This window comes from Cavia porcellus, unplaced genomic scaffold (genome assembly GCF_034190915.1).
Source record: "Cavia porcellus strain 051 isolate PalLab524CR breed Dunkin Hartley unplaced genomic scaffold, mCavPor4.1 scaffold_1, whole genome shotgun sequence".
In the NCBI taxonomy this organism is placed as follows: Eukaryota; Metazoa; Chordata; class Mammalia; order Rodentia; family Caviidae; genus Cavia; species Cavia porcellus.
Genome location: NW_026947484.1, coordinates 188,684,252 through 188,705,020, shown reverse-complemented (window position 1 = coordinate 188,705,020; position 20,769 = coordinate 188,684,252). Strand labels below are relative to the sequence as shown.

The 20,769-nt window shown below is 46.2% G+C and overlaps 1 protein-coding gene across 1 annotated transcript in view; it reads right to left on the bottom strand.

The window, feature by feature from the left end:
* Gabbr2 (gamma-aminobutyric acid type B receptor subunit 2) overlaps positions 1-20,769 on the bottom strand; it is a 355,790-nt gene that overhangs the window by 233,628 nt on the left and 101,393 nt on the right. Inside the window, exon 2 of the mRNA XM_063224805.1 lies at positions 10,744-10,881. Coding sequence (XP_063080875.1) covers positions 10,744-10,881 — 138 coding nt within the window. The remainder of the gene's footprint in view (positions 1-10,743; positions 10,882-20,769) is intronic.

The window sequence follows — 20,769 nt, the reverse complement described above, 5'->3', positions numbered from 1 at the left end:
AACTAGTAAAGAAGATCCTTCTCCCACTCACCTGACAGTTTCTACCATCCAATACATTTGAATAGCCCAAACCCCTCAACTGGTGCCTGCATTGCCTCCTAGTCTGCCCACCAGGAGTCCCCAGCCTAGTCCTGAGGGTGGCTTATCCCTCTAGGGCAACCCTACCATGCATCAAAACTTCCTGGATGCTCAGACACAGCACAAAAGCCCCAGGCGGGGCGACCCTTGTGCTGGTTTACCTGAGATTTTCCTGGCTTAACTGAAAGTCTGAAGTCTTAACTTACTGGAAACTTTCAATCCCAGGCAAACGAGGATGGACGCTTGTTGTTTGCCTAGTAGACTGTGGTGTTTTACCAAGTTCAAGGTGACCTTGATACCCATGAAGGCAGGGAAACTACCACCACAAGGGAAACCACCATAGTCTTCCTCAAGAGGTCTGTATCCTCTGTTCATGAACGAGGGAGCTCTTTCCAGGATGATACTAAGCATGTGTTGGGCCCCTGGCATTGTGTCCCTCATTTGTTTGTACTCCTCACAACAGTTCTGTGGGTTGGCCTTATCTCATTTCACGTGTGTATGACCCTTGAGGTGGTTAATTTCTCATTCCACTCCCATCCCTTCCTGATCCAACCTGCGATTCCAGATGCCACTCAACGTGTGCTCCAGTTGTGCCACTGACCAGCAGCCTCCGCTGTACCGTAAGTAGTGCATGTGATTTATTTATTTAGAATGAATTATTTACACCCTGAATGCTTCCAGAAAGGGGCTGAGGTGGCTGGCGGTGAAAGATGCATAAACAGTGAATTCTATTGGAGTTCCACACTGAAACCGTTATTATTTTAGATACCATGGTCTTGAATTAAAAATGGGGGTCAGAACCTTGGATTGAACCTTTCACCAGATCGACAGGAAAGATAGAGGTTGGGTCAGTGGCAGGAATGCATTGGGAGCTGCTACACGCTCAATAGCATCACACTTTTCTTTAAGCTGCCTCTGCTTCTGTGAAAACTCAACCAGAAAGAGGGCATGTGCCTCTAACGGCCACCCTGGGCTTCTTTTACTGTCTTGCAAGGTCTTTGCTTTAATTGTATTGTTCTGAATCACCTTCACGGTTCGAGACAGTTAATTTCTTCCACACAGCTCTGAATCTGAAGAGAAGTAGAGATCTATAAATCTTTCAGAAATTCCATAACTAGGGCTGGGCTGACATCTCCAGTGCAAATCTGTTAATACTGTATCTGCAGGGCTCCCAGTGAAAAGCGGCATCCAATGCTCCACCTTCAGCCCCAAAAGGACAGATGTGATCAGTCCCACATCTGTCAGATAAGTGCAGTGAGACTCTGAGACCTGTCTCACGCTGTCAGTGAGAGACAGCAGAGGGACATTTACCCAGAGGTCCTAATTCCAGTGGTCTGTTCTAGCTGCTGCACCAAACTTCCGTAATTGTCTCTCTTAGGGTTAAAGTGTTGGGTGTTGGATTGCAGTGGTTTGAAAGAGTACAGGAAATTAGAGAGCTGTATTTGCTGAGTGTGAAAAAGAATGGATGAAAATGGTTTGTGAACGAATGAATGAGAAGAGAAGAGAAGAGAATCCCCCTCTCTGAAGATCGTGGGTACTCTCAGGTTGGATGTGGGGGACCACACAGGTCCCTTCCACTGGAGGACAGGAGTTTGCACCAGGAAGTGAATTCCCCAGCTCACTGCCAGGCTAGGGAGCAAATTTCCCCCCTCATCTCTCACACCCCTTACTAGGTCCCTGTCCTGCTCAAGCCCTAGGCAGGATCAGGTAGAAAAACCTGATCAGACGTGACCATTGTCCTTGGGGTGCCAGAGTCTAATAGAAGCAGAAGTGGGGACAAAGATTATGCTCTGACATAAAGATAGGGATGGAAGAGAGGATACAGTCAGTACACGGAAGCCTAGGATATGGGAGGAGCCAGTGTCACTCGCCAATGAACTCTGGAGAAATACGCGTTTCCACCGCAGAAGTGAAATGTGAGTGTAATTCTCACAGGCTGCATTTTGTTGTCAAGTTGAAAGGAGAGGAAAGGTCTGCCTGGCATGAGAGACTGCTGGGGAGAAGACTGAGGTGTGGGGAGTGCATGGGCAGCACAACACTGTCAAACTGTAGGTGGCTGGAGCTGAAGATTCGGGGGAATGAGTGGGAGAGGCAGGTGCTAGCCGGCACCATTTTATTTTACCATGGAGTCTTCCCACGGTTCCTGCTTACCTACCTACCAGCAGAGGTGTCCCACAGCACCTGACTCTGTTGCCACAGTCAGCATTGGTCCTGCCTCAAGCCAACTCCTAGACTCTTTGGTCATGAAAAAGCCTCTTTCTTCCTGTTTATTGTATCCAAGCCAGAAGCTACCAGACTTCCTCACTTCGTGCTGGTCACTCTTCCCATTCTGAAGACTGGCTTTGTTATACCCACATCCAGTGACATCACCAAGAAGGATGATTCACAGTCCTAAATCCCGGGGGCATGGCGGGAGGTTGCCCATCCATGCCCTCTGCTTGGCCCGTACTGCATGCCCTTAATATTTTTTTCTTTTCTGTCTTTTTTCTGTTTTTAATGAAGCCAGAAGGTGGAGGCCTCTCATAGATTATTAATGTGCTAAATGGCCCCTCAAGAGACCAGCGCCAAGAAATGTGTTCAACCCGCCCTGGATTGTTGGCCTCTATTCTCTTTCTTAGACAGCGGCAGCAGCAAAGTCTCCCACTGTGCCTAATCACAGTCACTCCTAAAAGGTTTCAGTCCAGCTGAAAACTCCAATGTGCACTCTGTGGCCAGGGCGTGGCACCCACGTGGGGTGGGCCATGCAAGGAGTCTGGACGGCTGGGCTCTGACCCTAGGTAGAAAGACAGAAGCTGTGTGCACTTTGAGCATCTGCAGTGCCAGGGTAAGTAGGCCTTGTCCAAGCAAAGCTCTCTCTCTCTCTCTCTCTCTCTCTCTCTCTCTCTCTCTCTGTGTGTGTCTTCATCTCTGACAGCTATCATCAGAGGTCTGCTCCTGGCCATTGGAATGGTAGTTACTGTTTCATAGTTGATAAAAGTCTCTCTCTTTGCCAAAAAGAGAAAAACTTCACTGATTTTCATGCCATCCGCATGAAACACAGAAGTTTGTTATTCCCATTTTTTCAAAGAACAAAAGTGAGGCTAAGAGAAAGTAAGATCATGGGGTCTATTACTAAGCTGAGGGACCATATGTTGCTGTGACGGTGAGAACTTGGGTGCAGTCTGACCTGCCTCTGCACCTCTGTTTTCCAGTCAGTACCGTGGGGACATGGAACCCAGGACTGTAAGATGCTCCCAGTCCTGCCATTCTACACGTCTAGAATTCTACAACCCACAGCTGAGTAGGAGTCAGTATCTGATTTCTCAGGCAACCTACAGTTTAATGGAAGAATCACATGAGAAAATCGAGCTGATCACACAATTGCTGTTTCCCTGAAAACGGCATCACCTGGAAGTTCACAGAGATGCTGGAATTGGGCAAACAGCAAAGGGCTTGATTTAGGAGTTTTCACTGATTTGTTTTGTTAAATATCAAAACCAACCATGACTAGGATTTTCAGAAATCAAGTCCCAGCACTGGGATGTCTGGTCTGCACGTTTCTTTTCCCTTTGGAGGGTACTCTGTGGCTCCCTTCCCTCGCAGAATGTCCCCAAAGAGACAGCACCATTATACCAGCCAGAAAGCTCCTTCCTAGAAAGGTCCTCAAGGGCAGGACCTCAGGGTGGGCTGTGAGGACAGGCTGGGAGGTGTCAGGAAAAACGCGCCTCCGGTTTAATAACCTGCTGCATCTGCCTTTTAAAGGACAGGCTCTGTGGGACGCGGATCTTGAGGAACCAGTGTTTGCATTGCCCTCTGAGCAGCCCTTGATCCCATCAGGAGTCTGACTTTATTTTCATCCACTGGACTATTTCTGTCTAAAGCTGAGGCAGGGCCCAGCTTCCTCCTGAGAAGCCTGGTCTTCGAGGGCATCAAACCTGCCTCTCAGCAGTGTGTCTGGTGCCTTTGTTGAGTTCTGCCTCCAGCGCTTCTTGTCAAGCCAAGTTTCCTTTTTCCTTTCCCTGCCCCAAATTCTCCTGCTTTTCCCCACCCAGGGCTTCAGAAGGAGACAGACTAGGTTGGAGGGAGGTCTGCTGAGTGCCCCCAAAGGCTGTGCAGTAGAGTCACATGAGAGCCACTTCAGATCTCTGAAGACAGGACCCTGAGGGTCTGCGAACCATCCCATCTCACAGGAAACAGATTATAAAACACAATGGGTCAAGAGGTGAGATGAGGCTGAGGCTGAACCAAAGACCGCTTTGGGTCTCCCCTTGAGTCCTTTTAACAAGGTGCTGGGCTTGGAGAACCCTTGGGACTTTCAGATAAGGCAGGCTCTGATGATCTGACTTTAGCATAGGGAACATGCTAGAAGCATGCTGGCAGGCAGGCCCAGGGTACAAGTGTGAAGAGACCAGGCACTGACCTCTGGCAGCTCCAGGCCAGAGTGAGGGAAATGCAGGGCAGCCAGTGTCTGGGGAGAGGCATGCAGGGAAGTGGACCAGGGAAGGGACAGGGTACTCTCCAGAGGAAGAGGCTGTGCCATATAGGATGAGCACAGTCCTACAAGGTGGAGAGAACACCTGTCCCAAGGGAGTAGCTGGGAAAATAGCCAGGCGACAGAGCAGCCCTGTGCCACGCCACAGACATAGGTTTTGCTCTGGCAGTATGTGTCCCAGCAGCAATCCATGGTCCTCTCTATGTCCTGTTCCCCATCAATTCTGTGCACAGGTGACATTTGTTAGAAAGACCAGGGACCTGGAGACAAATGGGCCTTAGACAGCACCCGGCCTGGCAAGTCTTCAGAGCCAAGTACACTGCAGTCACCGTGGCTGCTGGCACTGATTGGCACAGGGATGATACATGGCCAACAGTTCTCGAGGGACTTGATGATCCCCTAACCTGGATCTTCACGTAGTGGAGCCCTGGAATTTACACCACTAACATGAGCACATCCCTACCCCCCTGTGTAAGCCAGTCTTCCTGTACAGTCTGCCAGCTGCCAGCTGGGCTTGGCTACTGGATGCCTCGAATCTCCCTGACATTCTGGTGATGCAGCTCAGCAGTGAAGCACTTGCATAGCTAGCATGCAGGAGGTCCCGGGTTCAACCCCTAGAACTGAAAAGCAAAACAAATCAAAAGGAACTTCCTGATACTAGTCTTGGCTGAAATTAGGACACTCGGGAAACCTTAGGCAACAGGAAATTCACAGCCTCACAGCCAGGCAGCCTGCTCCATGCTGGGAACCTTCAACAACAGGCTTCAGTTGCAGTGGTGAAAACCATGCTGTCCTCTAACTTCTGTCATGGCTCCTGCTTCTCTCCATCTGTCATACGACCTCAGCAAAATCTCTCCAGTATAGCTCTGCTGACCTAGAGGCAGAGGCTTGGTCCTCCTCTCTGGTCTGAACATGCTCTGCCTTAAAAGTCCAGACCCTGAATCTTCCTGATCATGCCCAGGTGAATCCCTCTCCATGTGAGGCCCAAATCTGAACCCTACGCCTAGACAAAGTCTGCCCAGGCCAGAGACGGCCAGAGCTATCCTGATCTGCATATCAAACCCTGGACCCTGAGAAGTTCCTTGACTCTATCTGCAGAAACTGAGGCTCCTGGTAGCTAAGTGAACTCACATCCCAGTGAAAACAATATTAGCCTCCATACATAGCAACCATGAATTAAGAAGACCAATACAAAGCAAAAGTTATATTTAACTGGTTTCAGCACCAGGGGGAATTTTCATCCTGCAGCCTGTGAATCTCTCCCAATTTTTGTGGCACAGGAAACAGAAACAACTGATTATGCATTCCAGCCTGTTTCTGTCCAGCAAGCACTGCTCCCCCAAAGGGCAGCCAGAGCTCCTTTTCAATTATACAAATTACATGCATTTTTCCGCTTGTGAGACTGTTTTGGAGCCCAATTTTGAATAAGTTAAGGGATCCATCAAATCCCTTGATGACTGCAGACCCACCCACCCAGCCCTCCACCCTCTCTGCAGCAGGCTCAGCCTCCCCACTGTGGGAAGTCCATAGAGGTTGGCCCCCAAATGGTGCTATGTGTCCTCAAAGTGGGAAGGAGGCGGAAATCCAGACTCTCAGGCTACTGTATCCTTCTCTACCAGGACCCGAGTATTTGCTCCTCCATCCCACCTGCCCAGCTCCAAAAGTCTAAGAGAAGTCCACTCTCCTGGCCTCATCCCACAGAGCTGCCTTTGCTGCCCATAGCACTCCAAGCTTACAGACACCATTCAGTTCCCTGGGCTGCTGGATGTGTGCACAGTTGAACCTCTTGGTCCAGCCTTTGTGTTCACAAGCATTAGGGTAGCAGTGGACTATGCATCACCCAGGAGCCACCGAAATGTAGGACATTTCTTCATTGGTAGGTGGAGGCTGAGAACCTGCTCACTCCACGCCCTGCACTGCCTCAGGGGCAAATCCACACCATGAGGGACCCACTCCAGCCTGTCCTCTGTACTCAGGTCAGCATTTAGCAAGGTCATGCTATGAGCCAGGTGCTGTGCTTGGCACAGGAATAAAGAACACAAGGGGCCTCATCCAGTAGGCAAGAGAGCGATATAGAATGAATTACTTCCTCTGCACATAATTCCCTTAGTAACAGAACACTGTGTGTGATACAGGAGTGGCGTGAGCCTGAGTCACTTAACCTCCTCTTTACCTCCTCTTCACTCTCCTAAGGTGCTTTGGAAGATGCTTTTTCCTAGTCCGACTCTCATGACATTATAACACCACAGATGCCCATATATCTGTTTATGCACCATATACATGCTGGAGGGGCTATGGGAAAAAAGAAACCTTCTATTTTGTTGTCGTAAATGTAAACCAGTATTGCTACTACAGAAATCAGTATGGAGACTCCTCAAAAAACTAAAACTGTAAATTCCATTCAATTCTGCTTCTAGGTATCTTTCTGAAAGAATTAAAGACATCAACTACAGTGGTACAAATACACTCATGTTTAACAGCACAATTGGCGTACTTAACCCTTACAAGCAGCCTATATTATCACCAACAGAGGAACGGATAAAGAAATTGTGGTACTTATATACCTTAGAGTACTAACTCTGCCATAAAGACGGATAAATTTGAGTCATTTGAAGGAAAATGAGTGCACCTTGAGTCCATGTTAAGTGAAATAAAGCAGGCACGTAAGTTTAAATATCACTTAACCTCTCTTGTACGAGAAACCCAAAGTATAAATAGTTTAAATAGCAAAAGAAAAGATAAGCAATAAAGAGCCAGCTAGACCTTTGTGAATGGGAAGGAGATCTTGAAATGGAGGGCGGGGGAGGAAGGAGAGGAGAAGGGAAATAAAAAGAATTGAGCTGTGTTATGTACATGAACCTATTCCCCACAGTAAATGTAATCGTTATGTACTAAAACATGTACTAATTAAAAATTTTTAATGAAAAACTCAGATATTTTTGCTTCCCATCCAGGAACAAATTTTCACCTGCTTGGAAAAGAAGGGACTCCCTGTTGTAATGCCTGGCTTCAAAGGTGATGAAATAGTTCATTTGTCTGGGAGACCAGGGGCCACAGAAGAGGAGGTAAAAGAGAGGCATCAGAGAAGATATCACAGAGGAAGTGGAACTCACCCAGGGTTCTGAGGGATGGGCAGGTGTTTTGCACAACAGGGAAGGGACCGAGGGTCAGTTTCTCATCTGGGCAACCTGATCTCCTGCCTCCTCATTGACTACAGTCACTGTGCTGGCCTGCCTCTAAGACAGCCTCAAGCCACCTCCCTCCCTCTGGACCTTGATACTCCTCTTTCACAGCAGCTCAGTGCTGATTTCCAAGATCAACAGCACATGTCCAAAGTATTGGTGCGCAGTTTCCACAGTCGGTCTGAAAGCTTACAGCCAGCTCTGGCTTAGAGGACTCACTTTGGGGGATTCTACTGCTATGTTCTGAGGATGTGCAAACAGTCCCGTGAAGAGGCCCTTGTGGTGAGCCTGCCGCCTTCACAGGAGACCCTCTAACTTCCAGCAAGCAGATCTCTCAGCTGAGCCCAAGACACCAGGGAGGAGACACCAGTCTCTGTGGATCTGAATTCCTGATACTCAGAAATAATGCAACAATAAAACACATTGCTGCTTTGTGCCACAAATTTTGGGGTGGTTTGCTACCTTTGGTAGTAATAAGTTACTACCAAAACCACCATTTTATAACCCAGTTCCCCTCCTGCAGCTTCTCTGAGAATTCTGAGAGGCAGGCAGTTCTTGATGGGGCTGAGGGCAGGAAGCCCCTTGGCTCCCTCTCTGGGCACGGGGTTTCCTAGGCAGCTTGGTCTCTCAAGTCGAGAAAATGTCTATTTGCAAGCCCTCCATCCTTCCATTTCTTTCTGCCTCCTTCCGTCCTGCTGATAACTCAGAAGGTATCTAATAAGGTCTGAAATGTTAAGGAAAATAGAGGTACAATATCTTAGACCTGGATTCTCTCCTCACTGAACTTGCAGGTCAGCCAGGCAGATAAACACTTGCACACCTGTCCCCATATCTGCAAAACTCTAAGAGAGGCATAGGCCGAGAGAGAACCAGGCTGTATACCTGCTCTGCTAGAAATGAGCAAGGTGGGAGGGATAGGAAAGCTTTCTATGGTGGCTCTTAGCAGTAATGAGGAGCAGTATGTAAGCTGGTCTCAAAGAATGGATGGCACTTGCCACCACTAGATACAGGGCCAATGGGATGTTTCAGGTGATGCAAACGCAAGGAAAACCAGGAATACTACATATTCACCTTGGAGAAAGGGATCACTTGCCACACAGTTCAGATCACTTGCCATCTCGAATGCATGCAGCACCCTTGTGAAACGAGGCCACCTACTCCCTGCACTGTACAGATGAGGGAACTGAGGCTCAGAGTGGCAGCGCCTGGTGCTCATAAGTGGGGTCCTGTTTCTTGGCTTCCAGGAAGGGAGGCTCAGGCTCGGAGAAGGGGAGGGACTTGTTAGAGGTCTCCAGGGCTTGGAGTCAGGTCCCCACAACACACTGAGCCGCTCTGGCTCTCAGCTGCACAGTGAGGCTCACACCATGAAAAGGTTTGCTGAGCTGCTTCCCTGGCCTCCTCCTGTTGCATCCACCCACATGCGTGGTGGCCTGCTCCGGCCACACGGAGTGAATCACCCTCTCCAAGCCCACACGCTTTCCCACCTCCCACTTTTACACGCCCAGTTTCCTCTGCCTGCAGAGCTCTCCTGCACGTCTCCAGCTGTCCTGTACCTCTCCTCCTTCAGCAGCCAGCTCTGTCTCCCTTGGCCTGGGAACCCTTCCTCGGCCCAGGGCCGAGTGGGCATACTCTCCCTCATCACACCTCTGCCATGGTTTGCACCCACTGCCTCTCTTGGCTGCGTGCTTGGGTTCTTCCTCAGCACCCCATGCACACAGGCCTCAGGTCCTCAGCCTGTGTGAGTATAGTGCAGATGAACTCTGTGTGGTCAGACCCCAGTCACCTCTTCACCATCACTCTCACACCCTAACTCCCCAGCCCCGGGCTCCAGCCCCACCGCTGGGTCGTCTGTTCCCAGGGCCAGCTGCCTGCTACAGTTACCATTCATTCACCCTGGGGATGCTCTCCACCTCGTGGTGCCTTCCCATGCCCCTAGTCTCTGTTCGCCTGCATCTCCTCCAGGGGGCCTTTTCTAATCACCCCGAGGTCGTCACTTTATTCATCCATCACCCTGTTCTTTCTATCACAGCCACCTCACCTTAAGGCCCAGACTAGCTGAGTTCAAATCCTGGTCTTAGTACTTTTCAACTATGAATCTTTGGGCAAGTTATCTAGCCTCTCTCTCTATGCCCCAGTTTCCTGACAGGAATAAAATGGGGATAACAAGAGTGTCACGGAACAGTTATAAGGATTAAATGAATTCAGACACATAAGTTCTCAGAACAGTACTTACTTGGAGCAACATATATTACCATTATCTCTCCATATTACTACTTAGTTATCCATTCGCTTATTGCCTGTCTTCCTCCTCGAATGTAAGCTCTAAAATTATGAGGACCTGTCTGTCTTGTTCAGCCTTTTATCACCAAAGCCTACGAAATTTTCAAATATTTGTTGATTAGTTAGAAGTATGGATGATGGATGGGTGTATCAAGAAGTAAATGTGTGCACTGAGTACTACTCATCCACGGTGGCTAACGCTTTCTACACTCTTCTATCCCATTCCAAATAATAGCTGACAATGGTGACTTCCCCTACAACCAACTACGTATTCCTTGGTGGAACATTCAGTAGTGTATCAATTCTGCAGTATACAGTGAACACCCGAGAAAGGCTTTACTAAGGAGAAAGGCCCCTACTGGACAAATGATAGTTCAGTAAGGAGGGAAAGCGAAAGGGCTCTGATTAAGGACACAGTGCTATGGGCTTTGAGGCCCCCCAGGAATAAGATTTGAGTGGGGCAGGCACTGTCTGGCAGGTGGCGGAAGCAGATCACCCTGGACAGGGACTCAGCTGGTGCTGACAGCCCCTTGAGTTGGTTTAGGAGGCCGTGACGAACACTGAGAGGTCTGATAGCTTATGGTGGCATCAGGGCTGCCTTTAAGTACCCACAGCATGGGCCACACCAGATCAGCCCAGGAGGCGGGTAATCATGTGAGGAACCATTCCTAAACACAGCTTGTGGTTTCCAACCAGGACAGTCTGCCCCAGAAGAAGCAGCTTGGACTTTACCTGCACGAGGTTCCAGCCTTGGAGGGACTCGGCAATGATAGATGTGACAGATGGACAGACGCCTCCAAACACCATCAAGTGGTTAGGACCATATTTTATTGCATCGTAGAAGGCTTTCAGCCCTTTTGCGTTGTCACACTGGAAAGCAACACACAGAAAGAGAGGCCAAGATTAGACACAGCTCTCCTCAGGTGCCTGAGCCCAGCATGCAGTCACACAAACCACTCTGCCTTGCAGGAACCCTTTAGCATCCTTCTCTCATGGTTGGGCCCCTCATCAGCCCTTGAGCATGCAATGAGCTCAGTGAAGCATGGCCTTGGCACCCCATCACCCCTCCTGCTAAGCACCCAGGGACCGCTCCAGCCCCTTGGCCATCTTCCTAGAGCACACTGAAGAAAAACCTCCAAAACACCTCATCCTGGCTCTCGCCTTCCCATAACAATCTATGTTTTATTTTTAAGCTATTTTTTTTATTTTATTAGTATATATATGCAGTCCATAATTTACATTCATCACTGGGAGTTGGTACATGTACACAACACATTTCAATTAATTTTCCTTTCTCTCTCTCCCCTCTCCCTCCATCTCTTGGTCCCCTTCTTATCTGTGAACACCCCTTGGCATTTAAAAAAGAACAGAAAATAGCAAGTGTTGATGAGGACGTGGAGAAACTGGAACGCCTGTGTGCTGTTAGTGAAAGCACAAGGTGATTCCTTCTGGATGTGCATCCAACTCAGGGAGATATTTGTTCATTGGGTCCATATCACCATCAGTCACAGCAGCCCAAAGACAGAAGCATCTCAGTGTTCAACAGATGGATGGATAAACAGCCTGTAGGACACACACGGAGTCTGAGATAACACTTCCCCTAACAGGAGGGAGATGCTGACGCTTGCTGCAATGTGAATGTCCCCTGAAGACAGTGTGCTAAGGAAAATAAGCCAATAAAAGGAAAATTGTGTATGATTTCACTCATCCTAAGCACCTAGTATCAAATTCAGACAGAGAAAAATTCCAATTTTAAGACTGGCCAAGCTGATGGTAGTTGCCAGGGGCAGGGAAAGGCAGTAGCGGGGAGCGAGTGTGTCATAGACTGAGCTTCAGTTCATGGTGAAGGAAACATTCTAGGCACAGAGGGTCACAGTGGGGCCCAGCTATGTGAATCTACTTTATACCACAGCACTGTGCACTTAAAGATACCTAACATGATAAGCTTTGTGCAATACATATTTTACAATATTAAAAAAATAGAAGATAATGATGAATCTACAGGAAAGAATTCATTTGGAAACACTTGCCAAGCAGTGCTCTTGCTCAGCCCAAGGCTGGATGGGGAGGATGTGTGAAGGCCGGGTGCCACCCTGCCGAAGAGCCCGCACAGTGGACAGGAAGACTGACCAGTAAAACAGAACATGGCAATGGAAAGATGACAAATGTCCACGAGGGTGGGGGTCAATTATGGCTGATATCCCACCTTGCCTCTACCTCGCTCATCACAGGCACATGGTCAGCCCTTTCCTGGACAGAGCCCTGGCTCTTAGCTGGGCATCTTGCTAATACTTGGGCCCAGAAAAGCCCATCCACCAGCCAGCAGTCTCAATCCCTTTGCTAAACATAAATTTATTCTCATCTTCCTGCTTTCTAGGCACTTAAAGCTCAGATTCTTATTGGATGTAATTCTCAAAAGGTTAAACACATAATTCTCTTAAAAATCGATAGTGTGTAAATGTCAACATTTTATGGAACTTATTGATAAGGGGATCTTAAAAATGACAAAGATTCAAGAAAACTTAAGAAATAGAGATTTTATGGCAAATAAAAATAATAAGGAATAAGATTGTTAAATTAGATATAAAAGTGAGTAATGTTCTATAGGGTAATAAAGCTATAATCTTTGGGAACAGAAAAGAAAACACTGAAAACTAGCACATTTTGTCAATTGTAGTAAGTTGTAAATACTTGGATATTAATCTGTGAGGCAAAGTTCCACTGTCCAATCTGATGACCCTTAGGCAGGGCAGTTAGCAAAGGCTCTGAGTCACCCGATCATATCTTTGAATTTACATATTTGGAATAATTTGTGTAACACTCCTTATCATAATTCAAGCCACACAATCCAGCCCCTGCGTCCCACCCTGGCCTGATTTCCTTCCATTCTCCCCACTTTTCAGCAAGTGAGGCTCTACCAGCCTCCCCTCAGTTCCCTGAAATCAAAGCCATCTCCTTTCTGTCTCTAGGTCATTTTACTTGTTGTTTTCTTTGCCCAAGTATTATCCTCTTAATTCTCAGTATATCTTAGTCCTTAGCAGCATTCAGACCTCACCCAAAATAGTACCCATTCCACGATCTCTGGTGTGGCATCACATTAATGCCTAACACAGTCCCTCAGATGATCTGATATCCTCTTGTCTACCTTTTATTGCCTGGATGTTGGCTGATTTCCTTAACTGGGATTTAAGCCCAAGAAGGAAAAGGACATTGTTACATTTCCCCAGAGCTTAGATGGATCCCGTGTCAGGATTCAGTAGGTACCTGCTGGATGCTGAGAAGCCTATGATGCCACACCTCATTTTCCTCCCTTCTCCTTTGACCTCTGTGTCTCTCTCCTTATCTTTGTCTGTCTCCACATTTTGTCCTCCTTTTCTTTCGGCTTATTCCTGCCTACCCTTTAAGTAAACATAGTACGGGACAGAGTAGGTTACTATTTGTTAGTGTTTGAAACTTCCTATAATCCCAGAACTGGGAGACTGATGCAGAAAGACAGCAAGTTTGAGTGCAGCCTGGGTAACTTAGCAGTTAGCAAGACGCCATCTTGAAATGCAAAAATAAAAAAGGGCTGAGGGATGTAGCTCACTGTAAAGGTCTTGTGTTAGATCCCTAGTGCTGAAAACAGAGAGACAGAGACAGGGACAGACAGAGAGAGAGAGAGAGAGAGAGAGAGAGAGAGAGAGAGAGAGAGAGAGAGAGAGAATGAAAAATGAAATGAAATTTCCCCAAGTGGCTTCCAACCGATAAGAAAATGATTTCACCAATGTATGTCCTGGCCAAGGAGAGCACCCTAACCATCCACTGGGGTCCATGAGACACAGGGCCTGGCCCGGGTCCCCACATCACAGAGGAGACAATGCTCAGGAGCAGCCCCAGGCTCTGGCCCCCCAGGAAGAGCCAGGGAGGGCTCTGGCAGAGGGGGTTCTGGACACTAGAGACATAGGCAAACGAGCAGCACCAAGACCAGCAAGGAGGCAGGAAGTGAGGGGACAGAGAAGGGACAGGGTGGTCAGGAACAGGAAAGTAGGGCTCTGAGCCCCAGGATGGGGAGTTTGGATTATGTCCTGTGTATAAGGAAATAATTCCGTTTTTAAATTTTAATTTGAAAATCAGCTAAATTTATTTATTTTTTATTTTTTGGCCAAGAAGAAAGAAACAGTAGAAAGATAGAAATGAAAGAAGGAAGGGCGTAGAGGAAAGATTGTTCTTACTATTTCTTGGGGTCTTTGATTTATTATCTGTGCCCGGAACTAAAGCCATGGTTCACACACTGTATGGGCACGAGCTGATAGGAGAGAGCAGTTCGTGTTTTCATGATTTCTACTGTGATTTACTGAACAGCTATAGTTTTAATACATCTCTGTAATTATTTTGGCTTTTTTTCTAATCTATGTACACTCATAAGACACTATCACAAAATTTATAACTAAAGTTGCATTAAAATAATATCAAGAACAATGAACTCTCCCGGTACCAAAAAGAACAATGAACTCATTAATACTTATTAATACTTGTTTGCTTAGCAAATATTTCTAGAATACCTACTCTGTCCAAGATTTTGCATTAGTAATGATGCCCTAGCTTCACACAACTTTTGAATAAGTCAACTCAAAAAATTGAGGCTATCAGCCGGGGATTTAGCTCAGCGGCATAAGTGCCTGCCTTGCAAGAATGTGGTCGTGAGTTTGATCCCTGGTACCAAAAAAAAAATTTTAAAAAAAAAATTGAGGCTTTCAGACAATTAGTCCTGGAGCTGGAAGAATCCTGCAATGTTCTCAGGTGTTTTCCTGATCCAGTGTTCACCAGATAAAGTATGGTAGACAGAGCTCTGGCCTTGTGAACTTCATTCTTTGGTGTTAATCCTGTGAACGTTATGTTTCAGGGAAAAAGAGATTTTTGCAGATCTAATTAGGCCACTAATTAACTGCCCTTGAAATTATCATCCAGGTGGACCCAATGTAATCACAAAAGCCCTTGAAAGCACATCTCTTCAGTCGGCGGCAGATGGAAAATCAGAACTGGGAAGCCTGACATGGGTTTGACGTGCCATTGTTGGTTTGAAGATGTAGAGGGCCACATGCCAAGGAAACAGGGACCTCAGTGCTACAGTTCCAAGGACTTGGATTCTGCCAATAACCTGAACATGCATGGAAGCAAATCTGCATCAGCCCCCTGACAGAACCCAGCCCAGCTGACACCTTGAGAAGCCCTGAGCATAGCAACCAGCAGAGAGCCCAGACCCCTGGCAGGGAACTGTGAGGTGATAAATGAGTGTGGTCGAAACCACTAAGTCTGTGGTGATCGGATAAGAGCAATGGAAAACCAACATGCTTAGGGAAAAAGAAAAGTGCAAACAACATAGTGAGCGTTTCCTTAGAGCTAAATTTATCCCACTGAAAGAACTCTCCTCAGTTTATAGATAAAGTCCTTCCCAGGTACAGAGCATGGCTGTGTTTTTCTGTTATACACTGATAGATGGTAGAGGGTTTTGGTTTCAATGTGCTGACGTGGCAAGATAAAAATGCTGGCACCCTGGCTGGGTTCCTGTTCTACCCTCCCCCCTTCCTTAGTGTGTGGATCCAAACTTTGGAGCAATGCTAAGGCAGCCCACAGCCTTGCTTTTGGATGAAGAGACTGAGGACCAGAGAGAAGGAATTTGTCTCCTGTCTTGCCATGATTGGAACAGGAATCTCTGGATTCCCAGTTTAGACCTTTCTAATAATTTAGAGGATGCAATGCAACAGGCCAACAAAAGTTAAAGCCACTGGCATCTAGAAAGGATCATTTCCCCCAGAACATGCTGCAATCCCAGACCTCCTCTCCATCAGCGCTCTCGGGTTGAGTCAGGAGAAGCGACCCACTGAGGTGAGGACTGAGACTTCTCTGGCAGCCATGAAGTGAACACTTCTGCAGTGAATAGCAGGCTAAAAATACTAGTGATGTGACTGTCCCCCGGTGCTATTCTTGTGCCCCATCCTCATTTCCAAAGCTATGTCTTTACCTGATGTGATTATTGCCCCCAAAACATGGATTTTCAGCTGATGACAGATGTCTTTGGGACTGGTTCAGCTTGGAGGTTTCAAACTCAGCCCAGCAGGGGCCCAGGTCACAGCAGAGATGTTGTGGGGGTAGTGGCTTGAACTTGGGCTCCTTCCTTTACTCCAGCCAACCCCTGCTTTTGTGTCAGGTTTAGACACAATGTACTCAATTTGAAAAGAGGGTAGCTATGAAGGAGATGACCCCCAGCAACCCCTGCCAGAGTATGACTCTGTCTCTGGCCTTGGGAAGGACAGGTAAGTGTCTGAAGGACAAGACAGTAAAGCCCATACACCATGGCTACTCACTGAGAGTTTATCTACCGCATATCAGTTTGCCCTGTGATCAGTTCACAACCATGCTGAAGAATTCTCCAAGCTTCAGTTTCCCAAAGGATCCCCCACCCAACACTTGAGGTGCACATTTCTCAGCATCTGTTCTTCCAGCTCAGGCTAATGTCAATTTCATGTGTATCTCACATTTCACTCCTTCCTAAATGGTGCCCTTGGAGACGTTCCCCTACATGCTGTTTATTGTCTTCCCTTCTTGTGGATCCACCCCTGCCTAAAGCAGGGAAATGCTGGTAGCTTTTGGATATCCCATATAAAGGTACCTGAGAGCTCTAAGTGAGCTGTTCATTGGGCAAAACAATCACTCTCATGAGTTATTTATGGCACGTTATTTATGGCAAGTTTGATGAAATGCTCTCAGAGCTCTATCAGGGGACTCTGGGGCCTGGAAGAAAGATGGGTTTTTTTATGGCTTCCTACTCCCCTTCCCCACCCCCTTTCAATGTTCCCCTCTGGAAATTTCCCCACCAGCTTCTAGAAGGTATTTAGACTGGCCGTTAAGGACACCACCTACTGTCTTCACATTCTCACCCAATAACTCAAAGGTCCATGACCAGCCACAGCCTGCTGTGTGGTCCCGCTGCCTGGAGGTTGGCTCTGTTTCCTGGAAGGATCTCGGGACCTTTGCATCTCTCCAGTATTTCACCATGGCCCTCACTGACTCCGCATCTGTGGGAGCCCACAGCCTCTACCTCCAACTCTTGTCCACTACATCATGGCAATAGCTTTTCCTTCCCTGTTAGGACTTGTCACAGAGAAATTATCCCCAGCACATAGAAGCTCTTAAAATGCAGCAGTTCTAAATGGAAATAGACCCAAAGGCCATGAAAATCAATTTTTTTAACTGAAAAAGGAAGACTCCAGAATGAAATCTATTTTCATTTAAATCTCATTTTTAAAGAATTAAAATACTTTTATAACTTAAAATTTTCAAAGAAAATGGTGCTGAGAGTTAAGATATAAAAATACCAAGAAAATGTCAGAGTTAATGATGAGCCACTTGAAGCTGAGAATTACTTCCTACAGAGTTTCAGGTTGAAAGGAGAATAGCGAAGTGAACAGATCTCACCTGTCCAGTTACACTGTCCCCTGGGCCTCCCTCCAGGAAGCAGTCAGCATCTGCTTCTGTGCCCCTAGAGGCAGAGTTACCCTCTCTTACTGGGGAACTCATCTGTTTGACCAGTTCACTTCTTAGAAAGATTTTCCTTCTTTTCACCTGAAATCACCCTTTATTCTGCATTTCCTGTTCTGAGTTCTCATGCTAGAGTACAAGTGAGCAAACGTTTCCTATAAAAGGCCAGATAGTAAATATCCTGGCCTCTGTGGCCCTGTGGTCTCCATAGCAACTATTCAACACTGCAGCCATAGCATGAAAATAGGCACAGACTGAAGTGAGGGTCGCTGTGTTTCAATAAAACTTTATTTAAAAAAATAGGCAACAGCTGAATTTGGCCCCTGAGCCCTAGTGTGATCACCTTAGCTCTGAGGACTTAAAGAACAGTTGCAATCCTCCATCTTCATGGTGCCCTGAGATCCCCAATCTCAGCCAGTGTGACTCACTGGAGATGTGTGCAGCGTACACAGCCTTGAGCTCTGCTGACCATTCCTGTGGGAGATGGGTCCATTGATGTCTCATAGATGAGTCATCCCAGAAAGGTTTGGGAGGCCTGTGCCTCCTTCCTGAACCTCCTTCAGCGGGAGGAGCTCACAAGTTGGGCATGTGGCCCCTAGATCTGTCTCCTAAATACCTCCATCAGTAGATAAGGACCTGAGGCTCAGGAAGATTAAATATCTTGCTCAAGAACTAGGGATGTGGCTCAGTGGCAGAGTGGTTGCCTAACATCCACAAGTCCCAGCACTGCAAACCAAACTAAACTAAACCCCCCCAAACTCAACCCCACCATCACAACAACAATAAAATTTGCTCAAGTATCCTACTCTAGGCAATATACTTTCATAGCCCTGTTTCATCTTAATTACAAATTCATTATTATGAAATACTTCACTCATAGAAAAGGATATATATATATATATATATATATATATATATATATCACATAAAATATATATATATATATATATATATCACATAAAATAAAAAATAAGACAAACATACAGTCTATCCAACATTTTGCTCATACTGCAACTTCCATGTGCCCGCCTTGACATGCATCTCCTTCAATTGGGGGGCTCAGTTTGAACTTGCATGCATCCATCCTTGCTTTTGTTTATGGCTTTGTATGTATATGTTTTGTAAATCCTATATAATTTCATTTTACTTGCTCTTTCTTCTTTCCTGTTTCTGTTGTCTGTTTGTTTTTGAGACAGGGTCTCAATATGTAGTTCAGGCTGGCATTGAATTCCCTATGTACCCCCATCTGGCATCAAACTTGCAGTGATTCTCCTGCCTCAGCCTCCCAAGAGCTGGGATTACAGGCCCACACTGCCAGGTCTGGCCTGTTTTTTCACAAGTAAGTGGAATAATGCGGTCGGAAACTTGTCCTTTGGCTCTACCTATGTTTGTGAGTTTTGTGCTGCTGAATACAGCTTGAGTCCGCTTGTTGTCATAGCTGTGTATGACTATGCCACCATTTATTCATTCATTCCCCTGCCATTGGACACTGGGCTCTTTCCAGCTTTTGTTTGGTCGTTGTGAATGAGATGGCTGAGCAATTCCTTACATATCCCCTGGCAAATGTGTGCAGAGTTTCTCTAGGGTATAAACCTGGGAATGGAACTGTTGAATCACAGGGTTTGCCACATTTTCTCAAAGTGATCCATTTACACTCCCACCAGCAACATTCGCAAGACCTCCCTGCTCCTCACCCTTGCCAACTTTCTGTTTTTGCCAGCCTTGTGGGTATTTGAGATCTCATTTCAACTTGTAGGTGCCTGGTTACTAAAAAGGTCCCTGATTACTAAAAAGCCATCCTTTCATATGTTTATGAGCTGTTGATGCTTCCTCTTTGGGGCTGATGACTGTCCATTTTTCTTTTGGGTTGTCTGTCTTTCCCTTATTGATCTGTTCAGAACACTCCCTGCCACATTGCCAGGCTGAATGAAATGATCACTGCCTGCATCCTAGGTATTGATTTTTGCTAATGCAACTTCAGACAGCAGCCTTCCTAGGCTGCACCTACATCACACAGAGATCACTGTCACTGGAAACTACTAAGTCGGCGCGTGACACACCGGTGGGGCGGGGGGAGACTTGACCAATTCCAGACAGGAGAAAGATGAATCAAAATAGCAGATCTCAGGGATGGAGGGACAGTGGTAAGGAGGAGTGATGGTGAGAGCTGGACCTGCTTAGCAGGAAACACTGCCCATCTGAGATAATAAGGTAACATAAAACTCAAAAGGAGGACGAGGGCAAAGGAGTCGGAAGACACTTCATTTCCTCTTCTGTCATAGAACGGCTTAAATCGATACCATCTAAAATGGAAAACTAAAGTTTAAAAGCCAGAATTCTACCCTCACTGCTTTTCATAGTCTTTATCACCCTTAGAGATATTTTAGAAACAAGTATTTTCTGTAGTAAGGGCAAAATTGTTTAACATCGCTTGTTTTATTTTTTAATTTTCTTCTGTTACATGCAAGTAAATAACATTTATCCATAATTTTTCAATAGTAATGTGCAGAACAGTGATTTCTGCCTATCTCTCTACTGATATGCATAGAAAGATGTCTGCAATAATAGTCACGTAATGTTCAATTTTTTTAAATTTTTGAGTGATTTCTTTAAAGGAAAACTCTTCTTAGTACATTTTGTTTTACTTGAATTTAAACACACACACATACTACTTTTATAATGACAGGAAGTCAATTTTTTTTTAACTGGAAAGTTTTCCATACCCAGGATGCTTTCTCAACTTGTTTTTCTGTGGTTGACTTTCTGAACCTACGAACAGAAAGTCATTATCACTGCATGATGTTAAAAATTAGCTCATCGTGGTGACCAACACACACTGTATCATTCTGGCACTGCAATTAATTCATTCAAACTTCCTGGTCATCCACTAAATACTAGCAGCTATCCAAGAAACAGTAAGTCCATGGGACCTCTAAACATTCCTTGAACAGAACATGTAGTGAATGTTTATCGATGCACTGAATTTGGAATTAAGTACAGCAATAAAAATAACACAGTGCATGCCTTTATATGGCATTTATTTGTGCTAGGCTGCTCTAATCTATCTATCTATCTATCTATCTATCTATTTATCTATATCTCCACTTAAACCACACAACAGCAACCCAATGAGCTTGTCCTATTATTGCCCACAGTTTAATAGATGAAGAAACTGAGAGTCAGAGAAATGTGTGAGTCATTTGGCTGAAGTTGTGTACAGAGAACAAGGGGCAGAACTGG